The 20,314-nt window shown below is 39.3% G+C and overlaps 1 protein-coding gene across 1 annotated transcript in view; it reads right to left on the bottom strand.

Moving 5' to 3' along the window:
* Nucleotides 1-202: 202 nt before the first annotated feature.
* Nucleotides 203-20,314, bottom strand: part of NRP1 (neuropilin 1) — a 139,727-nt gene continuing 119,615 nt past the window's right edge. The window contains 10 exon segments of the mRNA XM_079105897.1: nt 203-3,081; nt 5,035-5,085; nt 7,145-7,241; nt 7,739-7,797; nt 7,800-7,820; nt 7,823-7,830; nt 7,832-7,946; nt 7,949-7,994; nt 12,319-12,473; nt 17,938-17,997. Coding sequence (XP_078962023.1) covers nt 2,792-3,081; nt 5,035-5,085; nt 7,145-7,241; nt 7,739-7,797; nt 7,800-7,820; nt 7,823-7,830; nt 7,832-7,946; nt 7,949-7,994; nt 12,319-12,473; nt 17,938-17,997 — 902 coding nt within the window. The 3' untranslated portion in view covers nt 203-2,791.

Raw genomic sequence — 20,314 nt, 5'->3', positions numbered from 1 at the left:
CAAATTCTGAATCCCTTGTCTTCACAGGGTCCAATTTGGTTTCATATTCTACTTTCAGGAAATGTCTTCTTAATCTTTGCTCATTATGAGGATACTTTAGAAAGGGAACTTAAGAAGATCTTCAAAGTTATTGGATGGTGGGATGACACCAACTTCTTCAACAAGAACTGAGCTAATATAATAAAAGCCATCAGGTTTGGGATATTTTATGAAAATGTTTAATTCAACTGTTTCTTTGGAATGTAGTAGTCATAGTTTGGAATTTAAGTTACAGTTCAGTTTTATGTGGTTTTTATGCTACTCAGAGTCTTAGAATACAAATGTCATTTAAAGTTAAGGCTTTGCTGTTCATTTTGAAACAACAATTTACAAGTGTCATATTGTCATAGAAAATAAAAATTTCTGTAAAAAAAATTTGCACAAAATTTTATGATGGTACAAAACATGAAGCAATAATATACCAGTAAAATGAAAACATTTTACTACAGAAAGTTTTATAGATCTCAATAAAGAAAAAATATGTTATTTTACACCTTTAAAAATTACGAAACAATCTAAAACAATATAAACTGAACATTTTGTAACACTGCCTTTACAAATTAATAACTTTATAAACATATAATTTTTAAATATATTTATCAGTGCAAGATACTTTAAAATTTAAAGTTGCAGTATCATTTTTCCTTGGCTAAGGACAACTTTTAAGTCTGTTGCCTTAAAACACAAAATCAAGTCTTACTTAATGCTTTTCTCCTGGTATGATTATAACAACTGAATGAATGCCTCTGGGAACAAAACGCTATTCTTCTTTCTCCATGATCGATACTTTCCTGGAACCAAAAGGCATTCTCAATCCCATTAAACCAAGATGAATGGGACTCTGGCGTCCATGATGCAAATGTGACTCCCAACAAATGTATTTGAATGAGCCCTGCAGTAATGCAGGAAAGGAAAAAGATCTAAAAATTCTTATCCACAACATGGTGTGACAAAAACACACCAAAACAACCGAAGCGTCTTTCTGTTCATTAACATGCTGCCTGTGAGATATTTATTTCTTTGTGTTCTTAGGGGCTTAGATCTTGCCAGCCCCAGGCAGGCTTTTTCTTTATGAGCTGCTGGAAGTTTCTAGAAGCATTCATTCAAGTCTATTTTTTTTTTTAGAGTTGCCGATTGGGTTTTCTTCAAACATTTTTTTTGACTGTAGGTTTTCCCCACCCCCCTTATATTAAAATACTTTGCCCCTGGGCATCAAGATTTATAGTTTCTTTCTTAAATTAACTTCTCCTTTCCACTTCCCTTGACTGACTCACTATCAAAACATGAAGGTTCACATGGATCATTTTTGCATATTCGGATGCAAAAATTTCATGTTTTTTAGATATTTGGAAGATTTTATTTCAGTCCCTCCTTTGGCTCTCATTTGAAAGCCAATTAGTATTACTTCTTCCCTCAACTTATTACTCTTTTCCATTAAACACAAACACCTCTATCAAATCTCATTCTGATCAGAATAGACAGACAAATGGCTTAAGGAAAAAAGATACTGTCACTTTAACCAGTTAACGAGAAAACCAAAGTCAGACTTTGGAGGGCAAAGTTAGGAATTTCCCTTATTTATTTATTTTTAAACGTAAAGTCTAGTAAAACCGTTTGCCATTACCAGCAGGTTAAAGCTGCAAGTTTCTTTTCTGGACAATGGCAAATGCTTAAATTCTAGGAGAGAAAAAAAGACAGAGGAGAGAAAGAGCAAAGAGTTTACATTTGAAAATACATTCCATATGAAAGAACAATAAGAGAGAATATTGCAGCTTTATACAAAAGGGTCAAGAGACATGAAATTGAACTACAGACAAAGCAGAACAATTAAGCCACGTTGCCAAATCTTCAGAGCCCTTGCCTTCCCGGGGGGCTGACGTCTCACACTAAAATATACTTTCTTCTTGGTCAGTGGGCCACCAGGTTTGATTAAAGAGTAGGGCTTTCACCAGTGAGAAACAGAGTGGGTCGTTAATGTAACACAATGAACCAGTACAAACAGAAAGGCACTTGAGAGGACATAGACTAGCCAGTGCCAAGGATTTTTGTTGCAGTTGTCAGCAGTACACTCAGTTGCCAGCAGTGTTTGGTGATGGCACGGTTTCCTGTATGGAATTCACGAGCACGAGACTTAGTACAACACTGGAAAACATCAAGAAAATTTGACGGTATTGCTTCGTAAACAGAGCTGACACACTATATTGGTACTGAGGCTACAGTACTTTCAAAAGAAAACATCCTAATCCTTCTTTGCCTATGCACAACGTGGGCAATTATACACAAGAACAACTTCAGGAGTCCACCGGAATGCAGTTATGCTAATATATTCTGGACACTGGGGTACAGGTAGCATGTCCATCAAAAGGGCCCCACTGAATACACTTGGTGCCAGCATCTTGGATTTTGCACAGTTTCCAAAAAGAATCCATCAAAGGAAGAGGAGAGAGAGAAGGGAGAAGGGGGAGTGGAAATGAATCATTAAGTCAATCATACTTGGTCTCAACACCAGCATCTGATTATTCAAATTAAACCAACAGAAGAAAGCTGACTGTACATGATTCCGATCGTTAACACAGCTCACTTGTTCATGTCTGTCGGCCATACTCATTGAAGCTCCTGAGAAAAGCCTGGCTCAGTGTCATCAACGCACTTCCCAGCCTGTACAGTGAAAGCAGATCAACAGTTCCCCAGCACGCTCAAAGTAAGTCCTTCCCTTCGATTCTCTGACTTGTCTTTTCACCTCCGTCCGCCTTCATGCCTCTGAATAAGTACTCTGTGTATTCAGTTTGTCTTTTTTCAACTTCACACCGTCCACGAGTTCAAAGTTATAGTTCTCCAGGGCTGACAAGTTTCTTTCTGACATCCCATTGTGCCAACAAGCACAGTACAGCACGACCCCACAGACAGCCCCCAAGAGGACCCCCAGGGCACTCATGGCTATGATGGTGATGAGGATGGGATCCAAGGTCTTCAGCACATTACCGGGCTTCCTGGAGATGTTCTTGTCTCCTTCTCCCTCGTGTTCGTATCCTGGGGTGCTGCCTGTGGATAAAACAAAATTGACTTCATGAGCACCGTGGATGGACCAGATGAGAGCAGACAGAAAAATCCAGAAAAAGAAATAAGAGTAAATTCCAGGCTCCAGCTTTGCCTGTCACCTTTGACTGGTTTTGGGGAGTGAGGTGTGGGAGGTGTGCCTGACCACAAACCAGGCACAAGGACACCTTCAGCACTTTTTAGGGCCATTCCTGAGTTAGGCTCAGTTTACCCATGTGCTTATGCTCCCACCTGGGAAACTGGCAAGTCAAACAAGTTTTCCCCAAGTCTATGATAGTTTCACTGAAGAAAAACAGATCTTTCAGAACAAGAATGCTTGTATAAAAGGGTTTTGTGGCTCAAATCAAGAAATTGTGTCTGTGTCATGCTGAATTGAAGACATTTAATAATCAGCATCTCTACAACCCTGGTAGGTTCGCTGGAGACTGTCACACCACTCTGCAGCTGAGTCACTGGGGACATGTTTTCTTTAGAGTGGAACAGGAGAAATTATTAACATGGGAGCTTTGAGCCTAATTACCTGCTACTAGAACAGGACTAAAATGTTAATGTGCAACATGCGTGGTGTTTACTTAATGATGTTCTCATCAACAAAGATTCCAATCAACAAAAACTAAAAATATGAGATGCAAGTCCCTAACCAGGGGAAAACAAACCTTGGGGGCATATTAATATTCTCTCCCTTGATGAAATATTGTTTTGAAACAACGTCTAATAAAGTTTACATCTCTGTGTGGACTTGGTAATGTGTTAATATTTTCAACAGCATAGAGTCATGTTTATTTGTCTCAAGTCCACGTCTGGCTATCTAGGACCATGTTTCTAATGGCAACAGCTGGTGATGAACGCTGAAGTTCTGGGTGCAGTGCTGCCTGCAGCAGCTGTGAGTAATGTTGGGGCAAGTGTTCAACAACTCACAGTGCCAGGCAGGGGTGCAGAAACTTCTGGGAATACAATAACACCAGGCAAAGCCTAACTCTGATCAAATGTCTTGTATTTGATCACAAAGCAATGGTAAATGAAACACATTTTAAAGGTAATCAGACTAAAGTCCAAGGCTACCATCTAATTAGCTGTATCACTTAAGTTCTAGTCTCATCTATAAAATACAGATAAACACACCCAGTGAAGTTGCTGTGAGGTTTAAATTGGATAATGTATGTGAAGTGCTTGGAACATAGTGATTCTTCAATAAATCCTTATCAACAGTGCCATCGTCATCATCAAACCAGGTTCCAGTACAGAAAGATGGGAAAAGATGGATCAAAGACTACAGATTATCCTAGAAACTGGGTTCCAAGGTCTTTATTTGTTTATTTATTTTTTGGTACCAGAGATTGAACTCAGGTGGACTTAACCACTGAGCCACATCCCCAGCCCTTTCATCTTTTATTTTGAGACAGGGTCTCGCTAAGTTGCTTAGGGCCTTGCTAAATTGCTGAGGTTGTCTTTGAACTTGCAATCCTCTTGCCTCAGCCTGCTGAGCTGCTAGGATTAGAGGTATGTGCAGCTGCATCCCCCATGACTGTAGACTCTAAAGGATTTTACCTGTATATGAACTAAACACAAAAATTTGAGTTGGTTTCAAATTATTGTATGGAAATAGTCTTCACTAGTTTTCTGTCTTCATGATTATAAAACGACAGCATTTCACTTGATTTTCTTTCAATAATAAAGCTCAGGCAGGCAAAGGCCGGGGTGAGCAGCACTTATATAAGCCAAGCTGTCATGGAGGCTCTCAAAGTCCTATGGGCAGCTTAAGAAAGGGCACTCTGTGACAGCGATCCAATCTACCATCTCAGTGCCTCAGGCAGACATGTTTATTTTACTTGAACTGCTTTGATATGTTAGTGTATTAGAGTTCCAGAAAAGTTTCTTCACAGACAAAATGAAAGGCATAGGAAGTTTAAAAATAATTTGTCCACAAAACATACTTACCCGTTTCATCAATTTTAATTTCTGTGTTCTTTTTATCCAGGTCTGTTGGTTCTGATAAGTCAAACAAAATTGAAAAGATACTTGAACTGCCAACAAAATAGAATACACACTAACAGCACAGACCCACAAATATGCATATGGGCACACACCTCTGCTAGGCTTCCTATGGAGTTTTTAGTATAATCCAAATCTACCAAATAACACTCTTGAGCAATATACAGAGTTATGTGAAATGACTGTGAAGTTGGCGACATAAGGTGTATCACTCTCTTTGAAATCCTGTCGACTTGGCTATCATTAGAGAGTGTTGTTTTAGAAGAGAAGGTTGGAGAGACATGGTTTGGGCATCTGGAATGTGAGAAAATCTGGCTCTGGGGAAGAGCAGTGGGGTCCTGTAGTTTGTAGATAACTGCTTCCTAAGTTTGGTGTGTGTTAGTTTGGCTTCATAAATAGCAAAAGACTGTATCATGTGTATTATAAAAAATATATAAAATAAAATAGAATTCTCTGGAAGAAGTGGAGTCCTGCTATCTTTCATGGTCCTGAGTATAGGGGAGGTTAGAGTTTGGAGCATTTTGTTCATTGCTATAGAATACTGTCTAGAATTCAGAATAGTGTCTAGCACATAATAGGGGCGTTAGTAAAGTTTTGTTGTATGATTGAATGAATGATTAATAAATAGTTGATACTGTAATATCACCTGTGGCTAGATGTTCAAGAATATGTATTTGAAGAATAATTATATAGTTATCTTTGACATATAAATAAAGTGCTCCAATGGAAATCTGTCATTTTCTGAGAATAACAGCTGCTGGCACCTACAGCTAAGTAGGTGAATCACACGAAAAGAAAAAGGCTCATAGAATTGTCCTAATCTACACTCACTGTAGCACTTGGCATATAGTATGTGTCAGTTAAAGCTTGGTGAGCTGAACTGAATGTGTTTCTCTGTTTTAGTTTGTGGAGTTTGCTCTCAAATCCCTAAAACATCACCATCATCGCTCTCAACTTGGAATGGGAAAACAATGATATTACATGCACTGTATATTTACAGGAAATATAAATTTTAATTGCAGTAGTCTTGGACATGGATGATTTGTAAAACTGTTGCAACTGAAATAGTATGCTGTAGAATTTTTGCAAAGATTTGCTAGGGCATATGGCATTAAATAGATTTCCTTACATACAATGAAAAACAGACCTTTATTCACTCTTCTTTTTTTTTCCAATTTCTTCAATTGACCCTATCAAATTATTGCTACTTTAGGGATTACACATATTCAATATTGTATAATAAAAGCTTTGTAGTTGCTGAAATGACCAAAAATCCATTACAGTCAACAGGCCTCCTTTGTCTTAAATTTGCCCAATAGGCTTATTCCATTTTCTTATAATTAACGTCCTATTATATAATGATATATAACAAAAGTTTAAGTGTAGCAAATGGAGCTTAAGACTAATTACTGTGCTATTACATAGCCATTAGTGATGCTATTTGTAATTATATATCAAGAACTAGGGAATATGAATTGGTTTTCTATGTCAGATTTTTATGCATATAGTACCAGACCCATGAAGACCAACACTGAAATAGTAGGCAGTCCCTGAATTGCATTTATCCTTCAAGTCATTTCAACTTTCTTTAAAGAGTCAGAAACATCTTATTTACAAAAAAGCAAAGAACGTTGGTTTCTATGATTCATTAACAACATTATCTTAATTAAATTCACTGTGATCAAAATTTTCAAAAGCCTGCTGTTTTGTTTATACACTCAGATATTTGAAATTATCCAGATGTCTGAGCTTTCCACTTTTCATCAAAATGTTTGGGTATGCCATATATAGTTTGTAAGCTGAGTCTGCTGTGATAAAATCTTTGGAATCCACATTATTGATCAAATTTTGGAGGCACCAGTCAGACATTCTAAATGAACCAGGTTAGGTGAGGGGGTAGCTTATGGGAGAATGGCCCAATTTTAAACCCATTGCACCAGAATATGCTTTTCATATGATATGCCTACAGACAACACCAAAATTTTGGTTCTAAATGAGCAAGACAAAGACTATCAATGGCAAGTGTTCATTGTTTCTACATCAAATCCATACTTACTTGCACAGTCCTCTTGTGAAATGTGGTTATTAATGCTAATGTCATCCACGGCAATCCCGCCGAGGTTTCCTTTTCCGATTTCACCCTCAAAAATCACCTAACAAAATGAGATCATTTTCACAGCATTTGAATGCTCATCCCAAATAGCAGTGTTTACAAATGCTTGTTCAGCTGAAGCAATGGCACATAAATTAAATTCATGAGATTTCGCATAAGCACACACTTTGCTCATCAATCCATATCAACTGCCTGGTGATGGCAGGAAACTTCTCCTTACATTCTCTTTCTATAATACGAACTTTAAAATGAGGGGAAAACAGCAAATAAAAGGAATGATATCTTGCAACCACTCAGAAATAGATAACAAAGAAGCCTTTCCCCTTCTTTCTCAGCAAATTGCTTCTCTTCCTGCAATCTAGGAGACTGTGAAATGTGCTACGGAGATGATTATCCCTGCAGCAATAGCTCAGGTTTGGGAAACACATAAAATCATTTTTTGGAAGAATTCCTGCATCTCATTTGCATAACCTTCCAAATATTATCCCAGCTTTCTGAACCTACTGCCCTCTCCAGCCTAGGAAAGGTGGGGTCATACTGATAAAGTTTCAGAGACTTGTGGAGCAAGACACGTCCTTCCTTCCAGTGGTCTCCTGATGCCCGATGGCCGTCCAGACAGCTGATCATACCTCTGGCTTCTGGTAACGCAGTTGACCCTCAGTGGTGCCCACATGGGAACCAGGACATGTGTACCAGAAGGTCATGCAGTGGGCAGAGATTCTGGGATAGACCACGGGGCTCACCGGCGGGCCACTTTGCCCTTTTGATGTTCCTCAGCTTGGGAATAGATGAGTTGCCATCTCTGCTGTGACAAAGAACGTGTTAGGGAGTGTGGCTGAAGTGTGTGTCCTTTGTTTCTTTCCTTTTTCAAGATCCACAATCAACATTTCTCTTCGAGCTGAGCATGAAGAACCCAGATATGTAGTTAGAAATGAAATGCCCAGGAAGGGTACAGGGTTCCTGTTCTAAACTTCTGCATGTTGACATTCGATTGGGGAAGGCTGAAAAGCCATACTGATTTGAATATTACCTCTCTGGAATGCATTGGTCAGATAGACACAGGTATGATGCAAGTGACCTTGGTACCATGCAGGAGATTGGAAGCACAATTGTACCCAGACTGCATAAAAAATGTCTCACTAAGAAAATCTATTTTGATGTGACATTAAGATCACTTCAGCAGCAACCAGGTGGACCCAGACATTAAATGGAGTTGTTTAGATGTCTTCATATTCATCATCTGAGCAGCAGGTCTTCCGGTTGGTTGATGGTGCTTTGGTCACAGTTGTTGCTTGATGATAATAAAACTATGGTTTTTGCAAATAATCTAGCAATTCTTTTTGCTTATTCTTTTTAAATTTGATTTTATCTTAGTTTATGTTAATGTTTCTATGAATTCCTTAAACACACTCTGAGTCCAGCTTCTCTTTGATGTACTTCGTTCAAGGAGAAGCAAGGTTGCATTTTTGAGGCTCATTAGAACGTGCCATTTTGGCAACATTGACACTTGCAGAGTGGTGAGGACTGACTCTTGGCTTTGCTGTTAATTACCCCCAGTGGGAACATTTCCTCCTGCCACCACCTGGTCTAAACACACAACTCATGTTTCACTGTTTGCTCTGCAAATAGAAACCACCGACTCTTATGCCTCACCTGATGTAAGTGTGAATGTGATGCTTTACCTCGGTGGACAGCAGGATGTTTTGTTTGCTGCCCAGGAGGCTTATGTGTTTGCAAGGTACTTATTCACTGTGCATATGTGGGCACATCCTCGTGTCTCGTGGCCTGTATCAACAGTGTCTGGGTGAAAGTGGAGGGTAGTGGACAGCTTTCTTTACCTGGCTGCCTGAATAAGATCCCCACCCTGCCTCCCAACACTCTAATTAAAACTAAATGGATGAAAGAAGGGTGTAAAAAAGTCAAAACTCTAGCAGTATGTATGATACTGCTGTGTATCTCTCTCACTCTGTCCTTGTGAAGGTTCCCCTGTGTTCAAGCAGATTCATTTATTTCTGGGATTTGTTTTGCCCCACTATTTTACCAAACCATGGTCACCTGCCTATATGATAGTGCTGTGACAGATTGGTCCATCCAGATGGATAGGGAAAAAATACACCCACTCTGCCTCTGCTCCCCTAACCTATGGAAAAAGACTGAAGTTGGCAATGCTGCAGAGAAGAAATGCATTTATTAAGCCCATTTACAAGCTTCTTTTCTGATGTTTACTTAGGCTAGTTGGAGAACAGGTGGTAGAAAGAGGGAGAGAGCTGGTCATTGGTGGAGAGAGGAAGGCTGTCTGAAAGTGCCTCACAGCTCTGCTCTGATGCCTTTGAGGTCTTTTAAAAATGTCACTCCTCTGCTTAAAATTCCTCAGTGGCTCTCTCCTGCCTTCTGCCCATCCAAACTTCTTCACAGCACTTGCTCTGCCACAGATCTAACTGCTGCACATGAAGCATCTGTCCAAGCCACTCCAACTTGTAACTCATTACAATAGGCCTAGCTTAGCCAGTCTTAAGACAGGACCTCTTCCTCTGACCCCTTTCACATTATCTTCTACCATTGTTGCTCATCTCTGCTACTGGACGCCTTCACTCAGCTGCACTGTAATGGTTCCTCTCATGCTACCAGACAGAGCTCCTCAAGGGTAGGAATGCCCTTCTGTATACAACAGTCCCTCAGAATCAGCAGTGGGGTACGAGGACTCAAGTCCCTTGTACAAAATGGCGCAGTGCAATCTGCCTTCTTCATCCATGAGTTTCACATTCATAGATTCAACTAATCTATGAATGAAATGAAAAGAAAACTGCATCGTAATTGAACTGGTATAGACTCCCCCGCTCCTTGTCATTGTTTCCTAAATAGTATGGGATAAAAATTATTCACATAGAACTCACTTTATGGTAGGTATTATAAGTAACTCAGAGATGATTTAAAGTATACAGGAGGATATTGTTAGGTTTTGTGCAAATACTATGTCATTTTATATAAAGGACTTGAACATCCATAGATTTTGATACCTATGGGGGTCCTGGAACCAATTCCATGTGAATATGGAGGGATCTAGGACTATATTTGCATACAGTCTACACACAGCCCAACACAGCTTCTGCCATGTAAGAGAGTTACCCAAAAAGTACTTGTTCAATGAATGAGGCAAAGAGGCTAGACTTCAGGCACCTTCTATAAAGAAGTACATAGTTTTATTCTTATAATATCAAACATAAAAGAACAAGTGGAATTCCTTTAAATACAAAATTGGACATTTTAACTAAATAGTAGTGGTAGTAATAATAATACTAATACCCTTACAGTCTGATTTGCAAAGTTCCAAATAGTATTATTAAAAATTGCTATATACTACCCAACGTCCATTGTGAGTGCATGTGATCTATTTGTACAGCTCTTTTTATCTAGATTTTTTTTTCTTGTTAACAAGTTCCTGCCTTTCAGACATCAGGCTCACCCATCTCTCTCAGACAATTGTATTTCTCATGCTGTGGGAGGCTCTTTCTAGTCAGGGCAGACCTGGCACAACAGCCAAGTAAATCTGGGTGGCTGGGAGAACAAAGGAGCCAAATCCTTCTGAATCACACTTCTCAGCTGTTAATCTAAGACAAGCCCTCCTTCTCTGATACTCCAACACATAAAACGCTGATATTTTCCCTTTCAGGGGTTTTATCACAGCTCTGGGTCGGGAACTCTGTCTTCATTTTCTCCAATTAGCACTTACTTCTGCAAAGGCCTTTTAGCTTTTGTCTCTGGCTAACATAGCTTTTAACCTCCTTTGAATGGTCAGATCCTACTGAGCCATTTTGCTTCACTTTGCATCAATTTTTCCACCATTACTGCCTTCATTTCAGCTAATTGCATTTAGTTAATTTGATGCCATTTATATGTACAGTGCCATTTACAGTCAAAGTATTTTAAGTTTTCTAAAACTGCTTGTCTTAAGATTTCAATGGAAGTGTCTCAGAATTGAAGGAGTCCAATTTTATCCAATTTCCTTGTCATTCTCATTAGGCAAGGAGGTAGCCGTGTGGAAGGAGGCCTATTCTAACCTACTTAATGTTATGTTCACTGAGAAAAAAGTGAACAACGAAATGGGAAAGGCATGAAGAGTCCTCTGCCCAGCCATCAGCCCACAGACCCAGTCATCCACAGCACCAGTCTGGGGAGAACTTAATGAGATTTCTCAGCATCCCCAAATACCCCTCTGGGGGACCTTATGGGAAGTCAAAACTTGAGTAAGCAGTCTTCTGAACCACTGAGTGGAGTAGGAGTTTTGGGTTGAGTGTTGTGAGTGCATTCATGTAAGAGTGGTTGTGTGTGTGACCAAGAAAAGTGTGAGACTTTTTTAGCAGGACCCTACTGGTTCTTTATATGGTACCTCGAAGTTGGGTGATGAAATGATTAGGAGGGAAACAGGATGGGGGTGGGAAAACGAGTTCACTGGAGCAGCTGCCAGCTCTCTTTGCTTTCTAATTCCTTCCTCACCAATTAATCTTAGGAGAAAAACATGGCAGGAGGTGGCATGGATTGCGAGTGGGGGTGTAGTGAGGTTCCTACCTGGCAGGAGGAAATGGGCTAGACTTAAAAGTCTTCCCCAAAAGAATAAGAATCTCACCCACTTGGTAAGCATTGGGCTTACTTCTTGTTTCTTTAGTTGTAAAATCAACGAAAACACATAATGCCTTGACAAAAGGTAATCCAGAGATAAATAATCCAGAGTCAGGGATGATAGAGATAAAATAAGATTCTTATGATGTGATTATTGTTGAGTAGAGTTATGCTCATATAGTGTTCACTATTTCATTTTCTGCTGTTGAATATGTTTAAAATTGTTTCAGGAAAAAGTTTGGAAAAAGTATAACACGAGAATGAATTCATTCATCCTTGGCCAGTTTGTTGCTCTTAAAGGAGGTCAATCATTAGCCAAATTCAGTCATATTCCCTCTATTTGCCCAAAGTTCATCTTTACTAGAGAATGACACCTTGTTTATTCAGAAAATGAGCAAATTATTATAGTATTTTCTAATGCCCCTAAATTCACAAGTAACAGAAACCCTCCCAGTTGTACCTTCTCTTATCAAAAAGGATTTGCCACACCCTTAGGCCACAGTGCCCTCCCCTTTACCTGTATGATCCTGTATGGGTCCTGTTTTGCTGGTGAGGACACTCCATTTGAGCTGCACGTGATTATCATGTTCCCAGTGGCAGAATGTCTTGTGAGAGCCCCAGCCAAACTCACAGTTAAAACCATATGTTGAAAACTCTTCAGTGGGTGGGAAGGAAAAACAGAGAGAAGCAGAGAAATACAAATTTAATCATTCAGGGTCAGAAAGACCTTTAATATGGTCACAAACAGCATGATTTTTATAACTTCATGTCAGTTCAAAAATTCTGGGAAAGCCACAAAATCCAGGATTACCAAGAAACCAATTGATGTATGGAGATGTCAAAATGTTTGCAGAATCACATTTAGTATTACTATTATTTTGTATCCAGCTTTAAAAAGATTATGGACTGCCTGTCAAATTGGGTTTACATAAAACTTCCAGGAAGGCTACTTTCCAAGGCATGGATATTACATTTGCAGAGTTCTTCTTATTTCCACAATATTTAACATGAAAGATACCCTCTTCTTGAGGATGAGTCATATAAATTGATATCCATCAATGAGAGGAATGTTATTAGAGATTGACTCCAAAGTCTCAAAAACCTAAAGACGAGGGTTGAATGAATACCTCATTCTGGGGGTTTTCTCTGTTCTTACCCCACCAGCTGATGTTTCAGGTCTTTAGTGTCAGTCAGGGTAGAAATCTTTGTAGCATTTTCTTAAGATTATATTTTTTCCCCAGCTTTCCATCGGGTCAATTAATTTAAGAATAAGTTTCTGCTTTTTTAGTGAATTTCTAAATTTGCATATAAATTGTTTGTTCCACTTAAAACCCCAATGCAAGGTCATACAAAGCCAAAGCACATTAAAATAGCCACCGATTTTAATTTTTTAATCTTCAAAATGCTTCCTTTGGAAGCTGAAAAGAAAGCATGAATAGATTCACAGAAATGATTCAACTTATGGGTTCTACAAGGTGCTGATTATGGTTGTGTGCTAAAACTCATAGCCTTATTTTTTTTACCTCTTTTTTGAAAGGAGGTAGACATTTTAAAAATGGAAATTATGAAATCATTGATACTTGATATTTGTTTTGGTAAAAAGTAAGCTAGCGATAAGAATAATTCTAAAGATGAAATTCTCCTGCTTCTGTCTGTCCCACACATCCCCCCAGATGAAGAGAAAACATACAAAAGGGATGTTTTCTCCAAGGAAGGAGGCCCTTTGTGTCTCCTGAGTTCAGGCAAGCCACAAGATGGCAGCATTGAAACGAATAGAAAGACGAGGGCGTCTAGCCAATTGAACTTAAGCCTCAAAAGAACTGCTATGTACAATAATGGAAATCTGGTATTAGTGCTGCCTTAGGGTCAGGCTGAGACAAGATCTCATTTTAAGCTTTTCTTTAACTTGCCCAAGTGTTTAACACAAGGTTTCTTGCTTTCCCCTGTGTCTGATCTCCACTGCCCCTTCCCCCTGCTTTAACAATGGCCAGAGGAATTTTAATGGAAAGATTTATTGAATAGATAAGGATGATTTACTCCACATTTTTCAAGGCTAATGTCAAAGTTTGGAAGGAACTTACTATATGAGTAGTCAAAACTGAGCAGGATGAATTCTCCCAATAATAATGTGACCTCCCAAAGGGTTGACAGGGCCAGTTTGGAAAAGTGAAGTAAGTCATGAGATGTATTTAATGTGAGCATGTTCAGTTAGTGCAAAAGGGCTGTGTTTTACAGCTATAGTGTCATTGGAGAGGTGCATTTCATGTCTAGTCTACCATAACCATGAACAGGACTTCTAAAAAAATTTTTTTTAGCAATTTTCTTCTTTGATTTTTTTTTTTTACTCTTGTCAGTTTTGTCTCTTTTATTTGTTTTTTATTTAAACTGCATTTTGATTCATTGTACACAAATGGGGTACAACTTTTTGTTTCTATGGTTGTGCACAATGCAGATTCATATCATTCATGTGATCATACATGTACATAATAGGGTGATGAGATTACGTAGAGGGGAATGAGGGGGGAGGGGGCAGGGCATGAAAACAGGACTTCTTAAGGGATGAGAAACTCTCCTCCAAATTGAGCACAGTTTGCTGCAACAAGATTGAATTATGCAGAAGAAATAGTCACCTAAACAGTGAACCCATGGTTAAGCAACTTTGGATGTCAACGTTCATGGCCCTGGAATGTACTGTTGCATAATCTTAAGTTAGAAAATGTTAATAATGGAAAATGTTACTGTGAGTGTGGTTTGGATTCTTCTCCTGAAATGTACTTTATGACACACATACATACAGGAAGCCAGAAAGTCATTATAGCATGCACATTTCTGATTTTATCTGCCCTGTTAATAAATTAAATTTATAGTATAGTTCAGAGAACCACATCATCCATTATTTTGACTATTCATATTCTAATGACATGAAGTAGATGAACTTGGATATTCTTGTAATGACCGGAGAAGGGGACAGCTTTGCTGGAAAGATGTTTCTAGCATTTCTCATCACTACAGTGAAGGGCATTCCACCTTTACCTTCCAAAGGCCTTTCCGATCCTGTGAATTTTACTAGGGGAACTGCTCTGACTTTTTCTACTTTGCTGGACTTATGTCTTCTTGCCTTGCTCATATAACTGATGAACACCTTGTTTATTTAAAAGAAATGTTATTAAATCAATGCATTTTGGGGGAGAAGGCTTTGGAGTATGTAGCTCAATGCTGACAATTCAGGCCAGAATAGAAAGGCAATTAAACACACAAAACACCCATAAACATTTATAGGTAGGAAAAAGAAAGCCAGAAAGGGAGAAAGAGAGAAGGCCAGAAGGAGAAAGAAAAGGGCAGAGGAAGGACAAGAATAAAGGCAAATGGACAAAGGAAATAAATATATAGGACCATTGACCTTTAAGTTTTCAAAATATTACCCAGGCCCTATAACCGCACACAATTCTCATTAAATTCAATGGGAATAATCTGGTTAAATCCCTTCTTGACTCTTAAAAATAGCAGGAAACAATATTCTGAACTTAAAACAAATTTATAGCCTCTGTAAGCACCAGCTGCGCTTGTTGAACCTATCTTGCCGGCAGATGAATCATTAGCACCATATATGCACAAGGATTTAATTTTTAAATCTGGTATTCAAAGCCTCTATTGAGTATGTTCACTGCTTGCACATAGACTGGTCTTTCAGCCCAAATAAGTATAGGTGCCAAGGCTCATGTAATCATAAGTTACAAACACACAGTGGGCTGCAGGGATGTCTGAAGAACTCTGATGGGAAGAGCCTTCCCCAGAGAGAGCAGGATTAAAAAAGCAGGTTCTCATCATTTTCTGGAGGAACATTAATAGGTTTTTATGCATCTGACCAGAACCCAGATGGTATATGCATATTGTGTGCCCACTGAGTTTATTTTATTGATAAGAATCCTCAAAATGAATCTTAAGACTTAATCTGAGTCTATAATGGCTCCAGCAAAATTGAATTATGATGAAAGTTTAGCAGTCTGATCTTCTGCTGCTTGTGAAGATGTCTGAATAATCTGAGGCCTGCAGAGCAGTGTGAATCAAGGTATTGGTTAGAGGAGCCCAGTCACTGGATGAATACTCCAGAGTTAGCCAGCAGCAGAGGGAACCCCAATGCAAAGCCTGCTTAGGTCCTTGTGAAGTTTTCTAAGAACGGGCTTACCAGAAGGTGACTATCCTCCAAAGAGGATTGAACAGTCCATTACCCACCAAGGAAGACTTGGAGACAAGATTCATAACACAGACAACATAAAAACAGGAAGCCAAGTCCTTCTGTAAAGGACTGTGGGTTGACTGAAATTCCAACGTTTTCCAACCACCCTATCAGCAAGTGGCATGGTTTGAACTATCTTGTTCAAATGGTAGTAGCAGTGGGTCTCACTGGTTTGTGCTGCCCTGACCACAGCAGACCCCATATGAGGGGTTCACCTGGCTCCCTCAGTAAAGCCATCCCATGAATGACCTTGAGGTCATGCATAAATCAAGTGGGTTACCCAAATCATTCCTGCTCTGATAATGGAGACCTTCCACATTTAGAGAGAATTTCCAGTTTCAGAATTTGATGTACTTTTCCATTTTCTCCACAGCTGTTGCTCACTTTCATTTTTAAAAACGATCCCTACCGTTTTTAATAGGCAAGAAGAGAGATGAGATAAAGCAAATGAGTTGGCAACTTCATAGTGGCTTTAATTACTTCTCTGGGAAGAGAAGAAACTATAACAACAGCTAAAATGTGTGTGACATTATCAGAACTCCATTTATTCACCTCACTCCTCTTCCTGATTGCAGAGGGTCATACCTAGAGAGGCACCTGCAATCACTATCTCTTCTCCACAGCAAACCATGCTGAGGGCAGAGAACCCTCAGGAAAGGTAGGAAGCCAGGAAGAAGCAGTACTTCCCTCCATTTCCTCTATCAGGGGTGGCTGCGCAAGCCCTAAAGGCCACATTTTATAATTTGGAAAGACCTGGGTAAGACTATGAATTTTCAGAATTTAGGTGCTTATTCTTCTGTTAAACCTTTTAGTGTCTGGGGATGTGTGAACTGTGTGGCAAGAGGAATTTTGTCAACCTGAGCATACCAAGGGAAATCTGGGATTAAGTTCAATGGAAAAAGAAGTTTGTTTTGCAGTTGAATCAGGCCAAGAGTGACAGCGTCCTTTAAGGAAGCATACTAATTAGAGCGGCTCTTTCTGCTTTCTGCCTCGCTGGGGAGTGTCGCACTGTTGAGGAAACATTAATACACACCACACGCCCCATTAATAAATGACTGTGGAGGCCAAGGCTGACTGAGCTTCAATAAAGGAAATGGAAGAAGCTGGAAAACTGACCTGTTCACCTTACTCTAATGATTAACTTTAAAGTATTTAAAACCTCTGATTGCTTATACCGACTGTTTCCCTTCGTGAGTGCCTGTGGGGAAGAATGTCACAGAATACTAACAAAAAAACAAAAGAGACTGCGAGGGAGGCCACGGAGGCACTGTGGCACCGGGGTTGGCCTCTGATAAACAGCACCACCAGGGCTTTAAAAGTCATTAGCCCTCTCTATTAATAAAAGGATGAGGGGACTGTTCCCGAGGGTGCTCCTCTCCCCGTGAAAGATCATAAACCGCGGTTTCCTGAGCCCCGTTGCGTGGCACGCCCACTGCAAACGCTGTTGTACGACTGCCAACTCCGTGGCCAGCAGAACTGACAAACTTTGCGCGTCTCGGTTTTGCAGAATTGTGATGAAAATAAATAGTCAGGCTGCTGCTTGTGAGAGTTCTTTCTCCTGTAAGTTTGCAAACACAGTCCATGTCCTAGATGTGCTGTGTTTAAACAAAGTATGTTACTCAGTTCCTTCAGTTGAGAGCTGGGATTGTCACCATTTGGCAATTACTGATGGAGAAGGAAATCTCACTCCCTGCTGCATATACATGTGGATGAAAGGAAAGCAATATTTATGGCTCATGCTTGGAGACCAGATGCTGCGTGGCATCTCTCCTTCTAGGACTTTCAAGGAAACCAAAACCACAAAGCACAGTGATGCACTATTTTGGGGGGGACACTGGAAGGGGCACCAGGAATCTACCACACTTTATCTTTTATTTGGTACCTGATTGTATTGTGCTGTCTATGACTGTCGGCTTTTCTGTGGTCAACACGGTGGTACCACCTGAAAAACAAAAGCAATAACATTCAAAAATAAGAAAATGCAAGATAATTTCCAGCTATGTATGGTTACATCAATCAGAGGTAAACATTTTCTACAGAAAATCCTTCTTTAAGGTAACAATTCCAGCTGTAACAATTATTTCACGAAATTTTGCCCATCATAATCAAATGCAAATAGATTACTTTTCACCTAACACATTTGTGTTTTAAAATATTTTGCTAAATCAGTAAATAAACATTATTTAGATTTATGGTGTACAACATGATGTTTATATATATATGTATATGTATATACACACACATTGTAGTAAAAGCTAAATCAAGTTAATTAACATATGCATTACCTCACATGCCTATTTTTTGAGGTGAGAACACATAAAATCTATTCTCTTAGCAAATTTCAAGTATGCAATATATTCTAAATTATTATAATGTCATAAAGCATGAGTTTAAGACTTTGTTTCAATGACATGCACTGACTCCCAGACTAAGTGCAACAAACAATCACAACAGTGAAAGACAAGAGCTCCAAATATCCTCGATGACTTGAGTATTAAACTTGACCTAGACCTCTAAGCTTCAAATGGTTTCCAAGGTTTCAGATGTGTGTCTTTAGGGGTGTTGCAAGGCTAGTCTCCACAATCTATTTAGAACCCAGAGGTTTAAAGTGGATGGTAGTTGTTTCTCTTCCCCCACCTCCTTCTCTTTCTCTCCTTTTTTCTTTGCTGCTGTAGCTGTTTATTTTTCTCAAGGACAAATATTCTACCCAGTATGTGGTTTGGAGAAATGGCAGGAGGCAGTGAAAAAAGGGGAAGGGGCTATGTGTTTCTTCATAGTCTCAAGGAACTGGAAGCTTGAACAAATAGTACCCAGAGCATTGTAAACTCTTAATGAGTTTGGATTTCTTTGGAATTCCTGGTCAGGCGACAGGCTACCACCTTATGGAGACTTAGCCATACCTCTGCTTCTAATGTGTCTCAGCTCTCCCATTTTCCACACACCATCAAACTTCTGTTATAAAGTAGTGTTCTTAAACTTGTCCAACCTTAAGAATGACCTTGATTGCTTGTTGCCATTGCAGTTTCCTCTCCAACCATCCTTTCCAGACATAACTAGGAATCAGACTCTCTAGGGGTAAGCCCGAGAAGTTTGTCTATTTCCAAGATTCTCAGATGGGTCTTATAATCCATTAAATTTGGGATTTGCTTTTGATCACTTAGGTGCTTAAGAAGGTTGTTTTTCCTTAAGTGTATCTGCCATGTAGATTATGGTTGGAGGAAATCTATCTTTTATTCCAAAAGATAAAGTACTGGGCCAAGTCAGGGTAAGAGAATGGGGATGGGCCAAAGACTTATGGGAAATTTCAGAGATAGTTTTAAGGTGCTATAAGTATGAATCTTCCAATAGTATTAGATTTGTGATGATCTTTATTCAGGCCACGTTTATCCTGCAGATCCCACAGATCAGAAATCACATTATATGCAGATATCATGAATCACAGAGATGTAAAATTTGTGCTCTTGAAATGGTCTAAGATTTCTAAGTTAATCAATTGCAGCACCAAATTCTCTCAGTAAAGATACTGCATCAATGGTCACATGTGTGTGTGGCCTCAGTAAGGCAGGCACTAGGAAAAAAGAGTTATATATATTATGGGTTAAGAAGGTGAGTCTATAATGGCAGAATTGGAGAGAGGCCAGAACACATTAGCATTCTGTTCCCAGTGGTCTTAGAGGAGAAAGATTCAAGGTGAAAATTCACTTTTTATGTCCGATATGCATTATCAATTTTGCTATAGGGTGGGAGCCAAATTCCACTGATGGGTACACAGCTCCCATGTGAAATTTGGCCTCCTGGTGCCTTTGAAGCCAATTGTATTATCTAATGACTTCAAAGGCATTTGCAAATGAGTAACTTCAGGGGTGAATTTTCACCTTAGTGAGCAAGCATGGTAGAACAAATGCTCTCTTCATTTCTACATACTGGGTCAGCTCACCCAAAATTCAGTGTTGTTAACAAGTAATGAGCATTTTTTCTAGAGTATTTCTCCCTCTTTACACAAATAGGTCACCCTAGGAGCAGAAATTAAATAGACACCATCTGTGTTAAGAAACTGAACACCACCAAAGAAAGCATTGGTCCCAATTTCCTCATTCCCACCTATCAGGGTTAAAGTGAGAATGCTCTTGGTTTGGTTTTATTACAGGGAACATCCAAAGTTTATAGCCCTGATAATTAGCAAAAGGGATGTGGAATGACATGTGAGCAGAAAAGGTGCAGTTTTTAGATATAAAAAGGTGCCTGGGTTAGGCGATGTT

Source organism: Sciurus vulgaris (assembly GCF_902686455.1).
Source record: "Sciurus vulgaris genome assembly, chromosome: 12".
NCBI classification, from domain to species: Eukaryota; Metazoa; Chordata; class Mammalia; order Rodentia; family Sciuridae; genus Sciurus; species Sciurus vulgaris.
Note: the sequence above shows the minus strand (reverse complement) of the source record. Positions and strands in the feature narration are given on the sequence as shown.